This window comes from Rhinolophus hipposideros, assembly GCF_964194185.1.
Source record: "Rhinolophus hipposideros genome assembly, chromosome: 2".
Lineage (NCBI taxonomy): Eukaryota > Metazoa > Chordata > Mammalia > Chiroptera > Rhinolophidae > Rhinolophus > Rhinolophus hipposideros.
This window is the reverse complement of record NC_138048.1, coordinates 81,801,641-81,814,913: the sequence shown is the minus strand read 5'-3', so window position 1 is coordinate 81,814,913 and position 13,273 is coordinate 81,801,641. Positions and strand designations below refer to the sequence as shown.

The 13,273-nt window shown below is 37.6% G+C and overlaps 1 protein-coding gene across 1 annotated transcript in view; it reads left to right on the top strand.

Annotated features, from left to right (window-relative positions):
* The first annotated feature begins 1,874 nt into the window (after positions 1 to 1,874).
* LOC308489126 (IQCJ-SCHIP1 readthrough transcript protein) overlaps positions 1,875 to 13,273 on the top strand; it is a 677,105-nt gene continuing 665,706 nt past the window's right edge. Inside the window, exon 1 of the mRNA XM_081029800.1 lies at positions 1,875 to 2,064. Coding sequence (XP_080885926.1) covers positions 1,999 to 2,064 — 66 coding nt within the window. The 5' untranslated portion in view covers positions 1,875 to 1,998. The remainder of the gene's footprint in view (positions 2,065 to 13,273) is intronic.

Sequence of the window (13,273 nt, the reverse complement as noted above, 5' to 3'; positions counted from 1 at the left end):
ACTTAATTGTCAGCCTTTGTAGATTTCATGGCACTTACTTAACCTACGTGTCGCTCACTGAACTGTGAGCCACATAACGGCAGGAGCCATTTCTGTTTGGTCCGTTGCTGTGTCCCTGGTACCTAGCTGGGAATGTGGGAGTGGAAGGTGCTCAATAAACACTTAGGAACGGATGTAGAGGTACATGGCCTACTAGGTATGAGGGATGTGAAAATGACTAAGACACAGCTCTGTCCTCATAGGCTAATGGTGGTATTGAAGGCATTTGGGTACTTTTGATTATTATAACATGAATTCCTGGAAGAAGAGATGGTGGTGGGCATAGGTATTTGTAAGTAATTCTGCTGTGCCCATACCTTACTGAGACCCATTGTGGTCTCTCTGACAATGGCAAACCCCTTGAGGGAGGGTCTCCTCTTAAGTGTCCTTGTGTTCTCCGCAGCATGGGTGGAGTGTCTAATTCACTAGGTATTTGTTGAATGAATGGATGAAGCAGATGGCAGTGGAGAGATAAGAAAAATCTCCTAGAAAAGAAGCACTGGGCCCTGGAATGTGAGGGGGCCTGGAGGCTTCCCAGTCAATACGTGTTTATTGAACACACTAAAAGATGAGCCCGGCCATTTTCAGCAGGTTTGCCATCGACCCTCCATCAATAAACATAAACACTGTTCTGCCCTTGACCTCAAGATTTACAATAATAAATAGCTTAATTGGTCATTATTAATTCTACTTTGGATTTATTATAGATTAATGTGGCCTTGAAAAGAAACACTCCCACACTCAGCCCACGCATTTTATCCTGAGCCTCCCAAAGGGGTGTGTGTAGTAAAACAAATAAAACCGATCTCCCATCTCCACCCTCACATCGATAGCACATTTGCTATGGAGTCCAGGCAAATGGCCATTTGCGAGGTTGCATGAGTAGTTAAGCCACACGGGCACAATGGAATATGACAGCGTTCTTCATGGTAATATTGTCCTTCTCATTACATTGGAATATCTATTACCAGTGTGCGAAGCTTCCAACCTCGCTTCCCATTCATGAGCTTAGGAGGTCTTCAGTCCAAGTGAAGTCCACATGTGCTCCCCAGAAATTATTAGCCTGCTTGTAAGCCTCACCAGAATCACAGCTATTGTGAGTAAGAACTTAATTTGCCACAGCTCTTTCCTTCCTGTCCTTCATTATGTATATATTTATGAACTTGAGCCACCTGCCTGCTCAATGCTCATGTAGAACCGTATCTCTTATGTGCCACTTAATGGCTCAGGGCTCTTCCTTTATACTCTCTTTGCTTCGAACTCTACATTTAAATCTCTGTACTCAGCTCAGCTTCTGAGTATTAAAACAGTGTTTTCTCCATTTCCTTGAAAAGCTGTGAACAAGCCTTTTAGCATTTTATCTGGACAAAACAGTAGTGGTTTTACACAAGAAACGAGAACTCTAAGTACATCTATGTATTTATATGACTAAAGTGCGTTATAAAAAGAAGCAGTCAATCCAGTTTTCTGCATAAAAGGAATTAGATTTTCCAGTTTACCTCTGCACTGGGATTAATAAAATGTGCAACAAATAGCTGATGGAATGATCCATGTGAAGTTTGTAAAGGCATCTTGGGAAGCTGGCTGGAGTAGCCTTTTTATTTTTTCAAAAAAGGATGCCTGTTAATTTTTTGATTCAGTCTTGTGCCTGAATGACTGTTTTAAAATGATCCGAGAGACTGTTACCTGCCCATTTCTGCATGGCTGAGCAAATACACCCGCAAATCCAAGTTTCTCTTCATTTCCATCACTATACATCTCCAAATTACTGAGAATTCATTCCTGAGCTGGAGAGGTGCCAGAAGTTTCTCATCTAGCTGTCTGTGGGCTGCCTTTTTCTTTCCCCTCATTGAGGCTTTCTGATGCCTAGAGTGAGCTCAACTCAAAGGTTTCCAGCCTCACACTCGCCTCACATTCCCCCACAGTCACACCGAGCTCTGCGATTCTGAGGAATACCGCATGCCAGCATCCGATTCACGGTCTCCTTTTACCTGCAGGTGTTCCAGAAACTTCAAAATGCGTCTGGTAATGTATTGGCTCCTTTAAACATGCCACTCTGGCATGCATTATATGCAGCTGCTTATTATTTTTTTTTAAAATTGGTGTTCTGAATAATATGCATGCTAAAAAATGTCAAAGGGGGCTCGTAACACAGAGTAAGCTTAATTATTGGTCTAGGTGAGCGTGTGTGTGTGTCCTTGTTAATGTAGTCAGATTTGCATAAATATGTATTATTTATGCACACTTATGTCTGTGCAGGCAGATCACTAAAGGAATCTCATTGAAAGCACTACTTTTTACGTACATCCAGGTTTTCTAATCAGATCTGTAAACATCTTACACAGCAGCACGTAGAGGAAAATTACATTTTTCATCTTCATGTAAGCGTCATGTTTTAGGCACCTATTTGAAAAACCCTCCTTTCTTCCTTAAAAAGAAGGTGATTGTGTGTGTCTGTGTCTATGGGGATGGGGTGCTGGTTTTTGAAAATTTGGAGAGAAGAGTTATCTTGCTTCTGCACGAGAGAATTTCTGTCCCATGTTACCTGCCTTCTTAAAACTCCGTGGTCACTGAGGAGAAGAGATGTGGTTGTGATTCGGAGTAACCCCAGGGGGACGTTGAGCCGCAGTCTTCAGCAGGCATTTTAGGTATTCTAAGTACTAGTGTTTGAATAATAAGTAGATGGGGTAGACTTGCTATTGCCGGGTCCTGCTCTGTTTCTTGCCTTGTGGAAATCACATCCACTCTGTACATTTAGGATGTGCATGTGTTTATTGAACTCTAGTAACACAGCATGAGAGTGTGGGCTCATAAATCATACTATTTATTTGCCAGTGTTGGGTGCTATATTCTAAAATTAAGATATTACTTAGCAATTAATAATCCATTCGGTATCTCTTGTCTCATTGGGTGAGATTTACATCTTTAGGACTTGCTCTTCTAGTTAGAGACGAATGATTTAAGATTCAGATTTAATTGCAATTTCAAATCCTTAAGCTAGAAAGATGCTTGCAGTACTTTATTTAAAAGACTTATTTTGAAATATGTGTATGTATATTTCTAACTGTGGTGGTGAGCTGATTATGACTATAATGTGCTATATGTTTAAGATAAACAACTTGTCTTGAGTATTGCTCATTTGTTTAATAGAAATCTACTTTCTTGTCTTAATGAACAATTCTTTCACTTTACATTACGTTCTCTCTTTTTGAGAGATTAATAATTACTAAGTATTGTGAAGATTAGAAAATAATGTAGCAACTCAGAATTCACAAAGAAAAGTAGTTTGAACTAGCAGTTTTCTGAAAAATAAAATAAAATAGATTTTTACAACTGGGATTTCTAAATGTACAGTAAGTATTGATATTTCAAAATGGAAACATCTTAAATGTAAACTTGTTAAGTGGAACAGATTAGAATAGTATTAATGCCATCTTATTGTGGTTCCTCACTATATTTAAAATGAAGTAGTAAATAGGTTAATTATTTTGTATTAGCTATTAATTATTTTTGCATCATAATATTGATTATAAAACAATTGATTTTGATTTGCTTTGGATTAGAGGTGACTGTAAACTTTGGTAAAATAGTTTACTGAATTGCAACAATAAAAATGCATACTCTTGAAAATCAGTGTGCAAACTACTTTTACTTTTTAATGTTCGAGATTTAATGTTTTATCACTTAAAGAGCAGCATACTTATGGAGGATTATGTACATTTCAGAAAAATTACATAACTTTTAATGCTTATTTTATCAACCATGTTCAATTCATAATTGCTCAAACTAGTACAGTAAAAATGAATTTCAATATGTATGAATGATTCCTTGAGAGGACATATTATATTAGGAGCCATAAAAACCTATGTAGACTATTAATGTTATACTCATGTATTGCTCTGTGTGTAATGGATTTTTTCAAAGGTACCATTCATTTGCAATATTTAAATACACCTAAGATTGTGACCTCTTCGATGTAGGAATCTTGGCTTTGAATGTGAATATCTTGATGAGGGTTTCAAATTGAATACATAGGATGGCTGAAGCTTTGTAGTACTGTTTTGGTATGTTTTGCAATATGCTTTAATACATATATACAAATATTAAGCTATGTAAAAACATTCATCCAACCACATACAAAACACTTGCATCTTACTTTTGAAGTTGGTTATTTTGTTTGAAGTCAATTTCTTAGGTGTAAAAAGAGGTTTTATTTTTCTGAGCTTATGTGGCACTGTGTGGTAACAGGAAAACATTCAGTGCCACTTTGTGGGGAATATCTTATGTATGAAATAATGAGAGGAGAGAATGCCTTGTTTGCCATCTGTCTCTAAATATGATTTCCTACTGGCTTTTAGATGTATATATTATAAACCAGGCCTTTATTTTATAAAACAGGATTATATTAATTATAAAACTTATACAATCATTTTAGATTGTAAAACACTTCCCTCATACGATAGTTTTTCCATTCTATGGCTGAGATGGTCTTATGAAACATTTCATTTTTCAAGGCTCACATGTAGATAGAGGATATAAAAAATATAATTTGCAGACTGACCATGCATCCACAGGCAAAAACATTCATCCTTTAAGTAAGCATTTATTGAGCGTCATTTTGCTAAGCCATCTCCTAGCGTTAGGCAAAAGGGTAGGTGGGGGAGGGGAGGTCTTGGCTAAAGAAAAGGGAGTTGCTGTTCCAGCTAGTTCATTACTAACAATTGTTTATGGAGGCACAGACACCTTCAACGTGGTACGAGAATTAGATTATATTTTGTTCTACTTTGTTTCAAACTGGTATAGTTCTTAAGGTTTGCCCATAGAGAGGAATGATCACAGTTGGGGTGGGTAGGGAAGGCTGGTCAGGGAATCTCTGGAGAAGGTAAGTTCTGAACCAAGTTTTGAAGGCAAATCATTAGCAGGAACTGATGGAAAGAAGAGAATAGGCACTTTAGGTGGATGGAAAAGAAATATGGGAAGAAGCAAATCAGGGCAGGAGATGACAAGGTGATGACAGTGTGTGGAGAAGAGGAGCCATATTGGGAATAACAGGAAGTGAAATTGAAAAAAAATTACATGGTTGCGTTTGAAGTGTTTTTAATTAAGCCTTGTAGCCTTATTACATCCTTTGGACAGTTCTTTGAGAAAGTGAACATTTCTTCTATGTTGTTATACCCAACAACTTCTGTAAATGGCATTTCAAAGTCTATACAATAATAATGAATATTTCTTGAGCATTTACTAGGGATCAGGCACTGCGCTAAACAATTTAAATGCGTTACCTCACATAGTCCTCACTTGCTATGAAAATCCTCATTTTGCAGATGAAGAAACTGGGGTACTGAGAAGTTGCTCAGCTTGTCTAGGGTTATACAAGGTCAGCAGTGGTGGAGCGGGGATTTGAACCCAAACGCTGGAACCCGGCCTTCTAACCACTACATGACAAGACCACTTCAACCTATGACTTCATCTCTAGCTCCAGGTCCAGATGGGTATGACCACCTGTGGACTAGATGTGTCATTTATGTCCTTTGGGAACAGATACTAAGACAGGATTACTGAACAAGTAGTTTATTGGAAGGTAAAGATAAAAGGAAGAGGAAGCAGAACTGGGTGGGGAGAAACTTCAGACCACAATGTGGATCTGAAAGTCTCATCCCACTCAGTGGCCTCCAGAGGGAAGAGGGCCTTACCTTGAAGGAGCCCCACGTTGAGCAGAAAGGGCTAGGCCTAGTACCCCTGACATGCTCAGTCACTCACTGGGGGTTCCCAGGAAGGACATGGCTACCACTCAAAAGTGAAAGCAAATCCTGTGTTCTGTACCTGGAGGCTATCAGCTAACTGCACTTTTTGCAGCTGAATAACAAGTTATTTTTTGAAGGGAGATGTGAGTGGTAGACCTCCTTGGTTGCCAAGGTGATATCACTACAAAATATCCCATGGGAATTCAGGGTGGGGCGAGCAAGGCACCTAGGGTGCAGAATTTAAAGAGGCCCTCACTCTCAAGATGATGTAAATGCAGGGTGGTGTGGGTATGTGAGAGGAAGTGTCTCCTTAACTTTACAGTTTGGAAAATATATAAGAGGTTCATGGGAAACAGGCCTGGAAAAGTAAATCAGAATCCATCAAAGAAATGTAGGCATGGAGTTTAAGTTTTCCCTTGAAGGTTTTGGAGCAGAGAAGTGACATGATCAAATGGTCTTTTGAGAAGGTGAATCGTGGTCATGATGTAGAGGATGCAATAAAGGGAGAGCAGTCAGGGTCCGGGAGATCAGTTAGAAGGCGGTTTTGCTGTTATAGGCGAGAGGAGATGAGAGCTTGAACCAGGTGTGTAAAGAATGGGAAAGATATGAGAAAATACGAAGTAAAGGTGAACAGGATTTCAAGATTGATTAAAGGAAGAAGATAAAGGGAAGAGAATACTCAAAGGGGACTTATATGTTGGAATTGGGTGATAGGGGGCTGGTATATTGGAACCAGAAATGGACAGGAAGAGACTCTCATTAAGGGAAGATATTAAGAGTTCAAGAACTGTCTGCAGATGAACCTTCTCCTTTATTTTTCCAAATGAGTGACATACAGACCTTTCATTTTTCTCTCATCTCAGGCACTACTTATTCAATTCCTCAAATTTTGCCTGAATTTTACTTCACGGCCCCAATCCTTTGAACAAAAGGTTAAGGCATGGAAGACAAAAGTTATATTTATAGACAACAACAATTCTGACAAAATTTAGGTTCCCTTTTTTCAGATTCAACAGTAAAAGGATATCTTTTTAATTTTTATTTTTGTATCCATGCAATTTTTAAAAGCCACTTTGAGGTATTATTATTATTATTATTATTATTATTATCATTATTATTACACTTTATTTTTCAAGATGATGTCTTGGCTTCATACAGAATTGATCCTGGCCGCCAGAGCCTAGCAGGACTGGATGTGCTCTTTGTTTATGGGATAGATTGAAGAGTCAACACTGCTCTCCTGAGATGCAGACGTCCTCTCATAGAGAAAACCTTAAACAGCTGTTTCCCACTGCCCAGCTAATAAAGTGACAGAAGTTATTGATCTAATTTAAACAGAAAAAAGATTAAATTTCTTTGCAAATAAAGATTCACATAGTTTAGGATTGTGATGTATACCTGAAAATCCAATTTTCAGAAAGGGAAATAATGGCAAAGACTTAATACTAAATAAGCTTTAGGTACAGACGTGAATAGTAAGTTTTTTGATTTGCAATGCAATGTGAGAAGCTCAAAGCAAATATTTAATTGCCCTTAAAACTGAACAGCATAATGGCAAAATTTGCATATTCTCCCAGGCTGACGTGTTTTATTGTAGTTCAGGAAAACACTTGTAGTGATATTACATTAGCTTCCTGCTATACAAAAAAGTAAACTTTTAAGAGATGATCAAATTAACCTCCAAAGCCTACTAAGCAATCATCCCCAGACTTGTGCCTAACAAGCTGTGGCAACCACAAGATAAGCTCTGGTAACATGTGGTTTTATGACAGTGATAACAGATCTGATGCCCCATTCATAACTAGGGCTGCTGACACAGAAATACAGGATTTGCACACTCTGACCTCCAGAGTGTGAAGCTATCATAAGAAGATGAGTGGCAATCTTCTTCCCAGCCACAGACTTAGATAAGGGACAGCGTGTTTTCCTTATTGCATTAAAACAAAAAGCAGTAAGACACTGCCACATGATAGGGAAGGGGTCTGTCCATGTGGACTTTTGTGATTCTGTGCTTCACTCTTAACCTTCAGAGCAGTGATCTGTACTGGACAGTTTTAATTTTCATGACAGACTAATGAGTAATGAGGAAAGTGCTATTGGTTATTACTCATTTTACAGATGGCAAACTCTGGCTAGAGAGGTTCAGTAACTTGTCCAAGATCACACAGCAGGGAAGTAGCAGACCTGAACTCTCATACACCTTGCTGGGCATGGTGGGTGTGAGCAGAGCAGTGATGGGTGGGCTTTCCTACCTAGAAACTTCTCTGAAGCTCTCCTTCCTCTTGCTGCTCTTATATCCCTGGGTCCTTTCTATCTACAGTAAAGAAATACAGTTGTAAACTCAGGAACCAGCACCACCGCTATTTTGGGGTTTTTTTTGTTGTTGTTTTGTGTTTTTTTTTTTAATGGACTGATAATGAGTTGCTTACTGAAATTAGAAATATGTCGCTACTGTATTCTAGTGATGTATGTCCCTGCGTGGAGGACATACGTCATTTGTGCCTGTTCTTTTGTACCCAACTATGTCACTAGTTTTTACTCAACTATGTCACTTTTCTTAAAAAGGGCGCTGTTACAATTTGGAATTTAGAGACCTTAATTCTGTCTTCAGTTGTGGTCCACACTGAACAATTTGAGCTCAGACTTTATGAGAGAGAGCAGATTGCCCACATGCACGTGACTACAAATACGTGAACATTCTAACTGTGCAGAACTGTGGTAAAGGAAGAATTAGGGGTGATACAGCCCCTGGAAAAACTCTCTTTATTGACAGGGATAACTCCCATTTAGCTTCCTTACACATGAAGAAATGGTGTAGTAGAATAAATACAAGCTTCAGCATCTGACATTCCTGGGTACAAATCCTCCTTCTGTCACTTTGGCAAGCCACTTTAATATCTCTAAGGAATAGGGATAATGCTTTGTATTGCTGTGAGGCTAAAGATGGTGCATGTATCATTCCTGGCATAGAATAAGAGTTTAATAAATGTGTTTAGCACAATAATAGGAGCACAGAGGCAGATGCAATAAGTGACTAAAAGTACCTGACTCTAGCTTCCTGGGTTCAAATCTGAGCTCTATCCCTTATCAGCTGAATGACCTTGGGAAATGTACTTAGGTTTGTTGTACCTTAGCTTTTCTGTCTGTAAAATGGAAACGATAAAAGTATCTTCCTCATAGGATTGGTAAAAGGAATAAATACGTGACTTAGTGTAAGTAAAGCACTTAGAACAGTACCTGACACACAGTAAGCACACCATGCGTGTTAAGCCCATTTACGAGATTCAGCTCACTTCAACCTTATTCTTTTCAGAGTAAGGAGCCTGACAATGCACAGGACACCTAAAGGCAGCATTTCCAGTCCTTTGTAGCTAAGACCTGAAAATACTTATTTTAATTCAGTGTCCACGGAATCATTGGTATTATGGACCTCAGTCTAATAGTTTCTTATACAGTCAGGGTCTCACACACCAGTTGTGGGGGAAGAGTAAATCAGTACAACTACATTTAGATGGCAGTTTGCAACATCTGTCAACATTTTAAATGCACATCTCTTTTGACTTACCAATTTTACTTCTAAGAATTTTCCTAGAGATATACCCACGTCATTGAGCAAACAAATGGGGTAGAGTTGGTTGCAGCATTGTTTGTGATATTAAAAATCTATAATCAACTAAATATACAGCTAAAGAAAAATACATAAATAACTTACGATATATCCATGCAATGGAATACTGCAGAAGAGGTTTAAAAACTGAGAATTGCACAAATAGCTATGAAAAACTGTACAAGCACACTTTTAGGAGATGTCAAGCATTTTTCAGAGCAATCACTGTAGTGTGAATGACACTGTGTTAAAAAATAAACAGATATATACTTACATCTATTTACTTGTTTAATCATAGAAAAATTCTCAAAACATATACAAGAAATCATTGATAGTATTTACCAACAGGAAGTGGAAAAGTGCATTGAGTGGGTACTTTTACCTTTCACTGTAGGTATGCCATTTGAATTGCTTAACATGGTCATGCATTACTTTTACAATTAAAAAAATGGTAAAAATCACTTTCTTTTCCCTAGACATTAGTTTTTGAAATAATTAGTCCTTTATGCAAGGATAAGCCTAAGCCTTGGTATAATATTTATATTATACCCTAGACATTAGTTTTTGAAATAATTAGTCCTTTATGCAAGGATAAGCCTAAACCTTGGTATAATATTTTTAAATCAGAGAGACAAATATCATCCTAAGTTTTAACTTAGGATGTGTGTGAGCTCGCTGCCAAACTCCAGTTTGCTCCCAGAGAACAGAAACCAAATGACTAAGGAAATTTCTTAACATCAAGTCACTAGAGAGTCTTAAGTCCTGTGGCAAAAATTTCTGTTGTTCAAAAGTTCATGCACTTAGAGAAGAGACATTAAATCAAAGAGCATAAGATGGGAGAAGGGAACATTGAGTAAATGACTTTTCCTCAGGACTTAATAAATTGAATGCTAAACATGGGGAAACATTCCACATGGGATTTTTTCACATTAAGGTTTCTCTGTATTTTAAAAGTTCCTCCAGTCTTTTGCAAAATGCTATATAAGAGTTACATTGCTTTTGGGTTTTGAGGACAAAAGTAATTTGTATGCAGGGTTAATCAAGATTCCTTGCCCTTTGTACTTTTAAAAGTGCTTACACATACATTGTCTCCTTTGGTACTCATAAATGAGGTATTTAGGACAAGTATTATAAAGCTCATTTTCTACATAAGCACCTGAGGTTTGCAGAGGTTAAGTGATAAGTTTAAGCCAGTCAGTGCATAGCTGAAACACAAGGACCCTTGGTTATGTCTTGGCTGACCTTGCAACCAGCAGCCAAGGGCATAGCTGTGTAGCAGAATCATTCCTATGGACGTGATGTTGGTTTATCATTTTGTTGGAATCACTTTTATTCTGGTTTAGAAAGACCCAGGAATGACCAATTGAACTTTCTTCCCAATGTGAATTTTAAACACGCTCTTTTAAATGGTTAAGGGACAGCTAATCAACTCAGATAGATCTGGGTTCCCATTTCAACTCTACCCATTACTGGCTATGTAATTAGTCTTGGGCAAATTGTTTCATCTGTAAAATGGGCGTAATGGTAGTATTAATCTTCCAAGGCTGCTGTTAAGAGTTTAAATAAAACAATGCATGAAAAGTGCTGGACAGAGTGTGTGGAGTATAGCAAAGAGTTCATACACACCCCCTTATAATAATAATAATTAATAATATTAAAAATAAGTCAGAGTTGAGGTCAGTGCGGTGGGTGTGGTTCTGATAGCCACCAGAGCTTTTGTCTGCTTGGAAGTGACAACAGGAGCTGCTGACAGCAGGACACGCTCACGTGTCCCAGCGTGGGCACCAATCAGTTTCTTTCCTTTTGAAGGAAACTTCCTTGGAACCACAAAGAACTAAGAGCAGGGAGCAAAGCTGCCTAAAACTTCACTGAGCCTCAGTGGAGAGGCTCGAGCATCTTTAACTAAAGAACCCACCCCCAGGTTGAAACCATTTTTCCAATTTATGGTCAACAGTAAGATGAGGTAGAGAAAACGGGCCCAGTCACCCAGGGCTTTAACACAAGGACAGTCATCCCCCTAAGAGAGCAGTCCTAAGATCTTCTTGCTATGGGACTTTGTCTTTAGTCTCTTAAATTTCAACTTCTTAAATCAGATTTTGGGGGAAATCTGCAAATCCAGAACTCATAATTCACATAATGAATGACAAAGTGGTCTATTTGCTATTTAGCTTAAAAGTACTTTGCTGCTTCTTTTTTTGAGTTTTTTTCTTTACTACATGATTAATTTATGCTTACTGCAGAAAACACAGAAATCAAAACAGAAGAAATGAAGTCCTTAGAAGGAAGCATTGTTAATATTTATTTTGGTGCATTGTTATTCAGACTTTTATAAAGAAATATATTTATTTTTATGAAAACTGCAAAGCACTGTACGTACAGTTTATGACCTTTCAAATACTAACAATATATCACATACATCTTCCTATATCAATAACTGTTTTTCTATAACACCATTTTCAGTGGTTGCATATTATTCTTTGGGGTAAACTTCTTAAGATTTTTATTAAGATATAGCTAACATACAATATTATACTAATTTCAGGTGTACACCATAGTTATTCAACACTACCCACCTGGCACTATACGTAGTAATTACCGTATTATTGATTATATTCCCTGTGCTAAAGAAGTGATCACCATGATAAGTCCAGCAACCATGTGACACTGTACCATGCTATCATAATATTGTTGACTGTATTTCCTATACTGTATGTTACATCCCCAAGACCTGGAACTTTGAACCTCTTATTCTTCTTTATTGTTTCTCCCCTTTAAATTGTTCAATTAGAATTGGCATTCAATATTATTTTATATTAGTTTCAGGTGTATAGCATAGTGGTTAGACATGTATATAATTTACAAAGTAATATCCCTGACTAATACTCTATACATAGGGTACTAGTATACATAGTTATTACATAGCATACTAGCACTGTACATTCTTATTACCATATTATTGATTATATTCCCTATACTTTACATCCCCATGACTATTTTGTAACTACCAACTTGTATTTCTTAACGCCTTCCCCTTTTTCACACTGCCCCCAACCCCCCTCCCATCTATCACCCTGAGAAATCTAGTACCCACCTGACACCATGCATAGTTCTTACAGTATTATTGATTTATTCCTTGTGCTATATGGTAAGTTCTCATGACTACTGCATAACAACCAATTTGTGCTTCTTGGTCCCTTCCCCTTTTCACCAACCCCCCAACCCCCAACCCTCAAAATATTTTCTGTATCTAGGAGTTTGTTTCTATTTTGTTTGTTTATTCTTGTTCTTTAGATTCCACTTACAAGTGAAATCATATGGCATTTGTCTTTTGTTGTCTGACTTACTACACTCAGGTGCATTCATGTTGTCACAGATGGCAAGATTTGATTCCTTTTTTACAGCCAAGTAATATTCCACTGTATATATGTACCACCTCTTCTTTATCCATTCATCCTTTCCGGGACACCCAGGTTGCCTTCATAGCTTGGCCATTGTAAATAATGCTGCAGTGAACACATGGATGAGCACATCCCCTCAAAGTAACATTTTGGGTTCTTTGTATCAATACCTGGAAGTGAGATTAGTAGGTCCTTCTTTGTCTCTTATTATAGACTTCGTTTTAAAGTCCATTTTGTCTGGTATAAGTATTGCTACCTTGGATTCCATTTTCATGAAATATCTTTTCCATCCCTTTACTTTCAGTCTATGTGTGTTTTTCAATCTGAAGTGCATCTCTTATAGGCAGCATAGGTAAGGGTCTTGTTTTCTTATCCATTAAGTCCCCCTATTTTTTGATTGGAGCATTTAATCCACTTACATTGAAAGTAATTATTGATAGGTATGTAGTTATTTGAATTTTATTATTGGTATTTTTATTTATTTA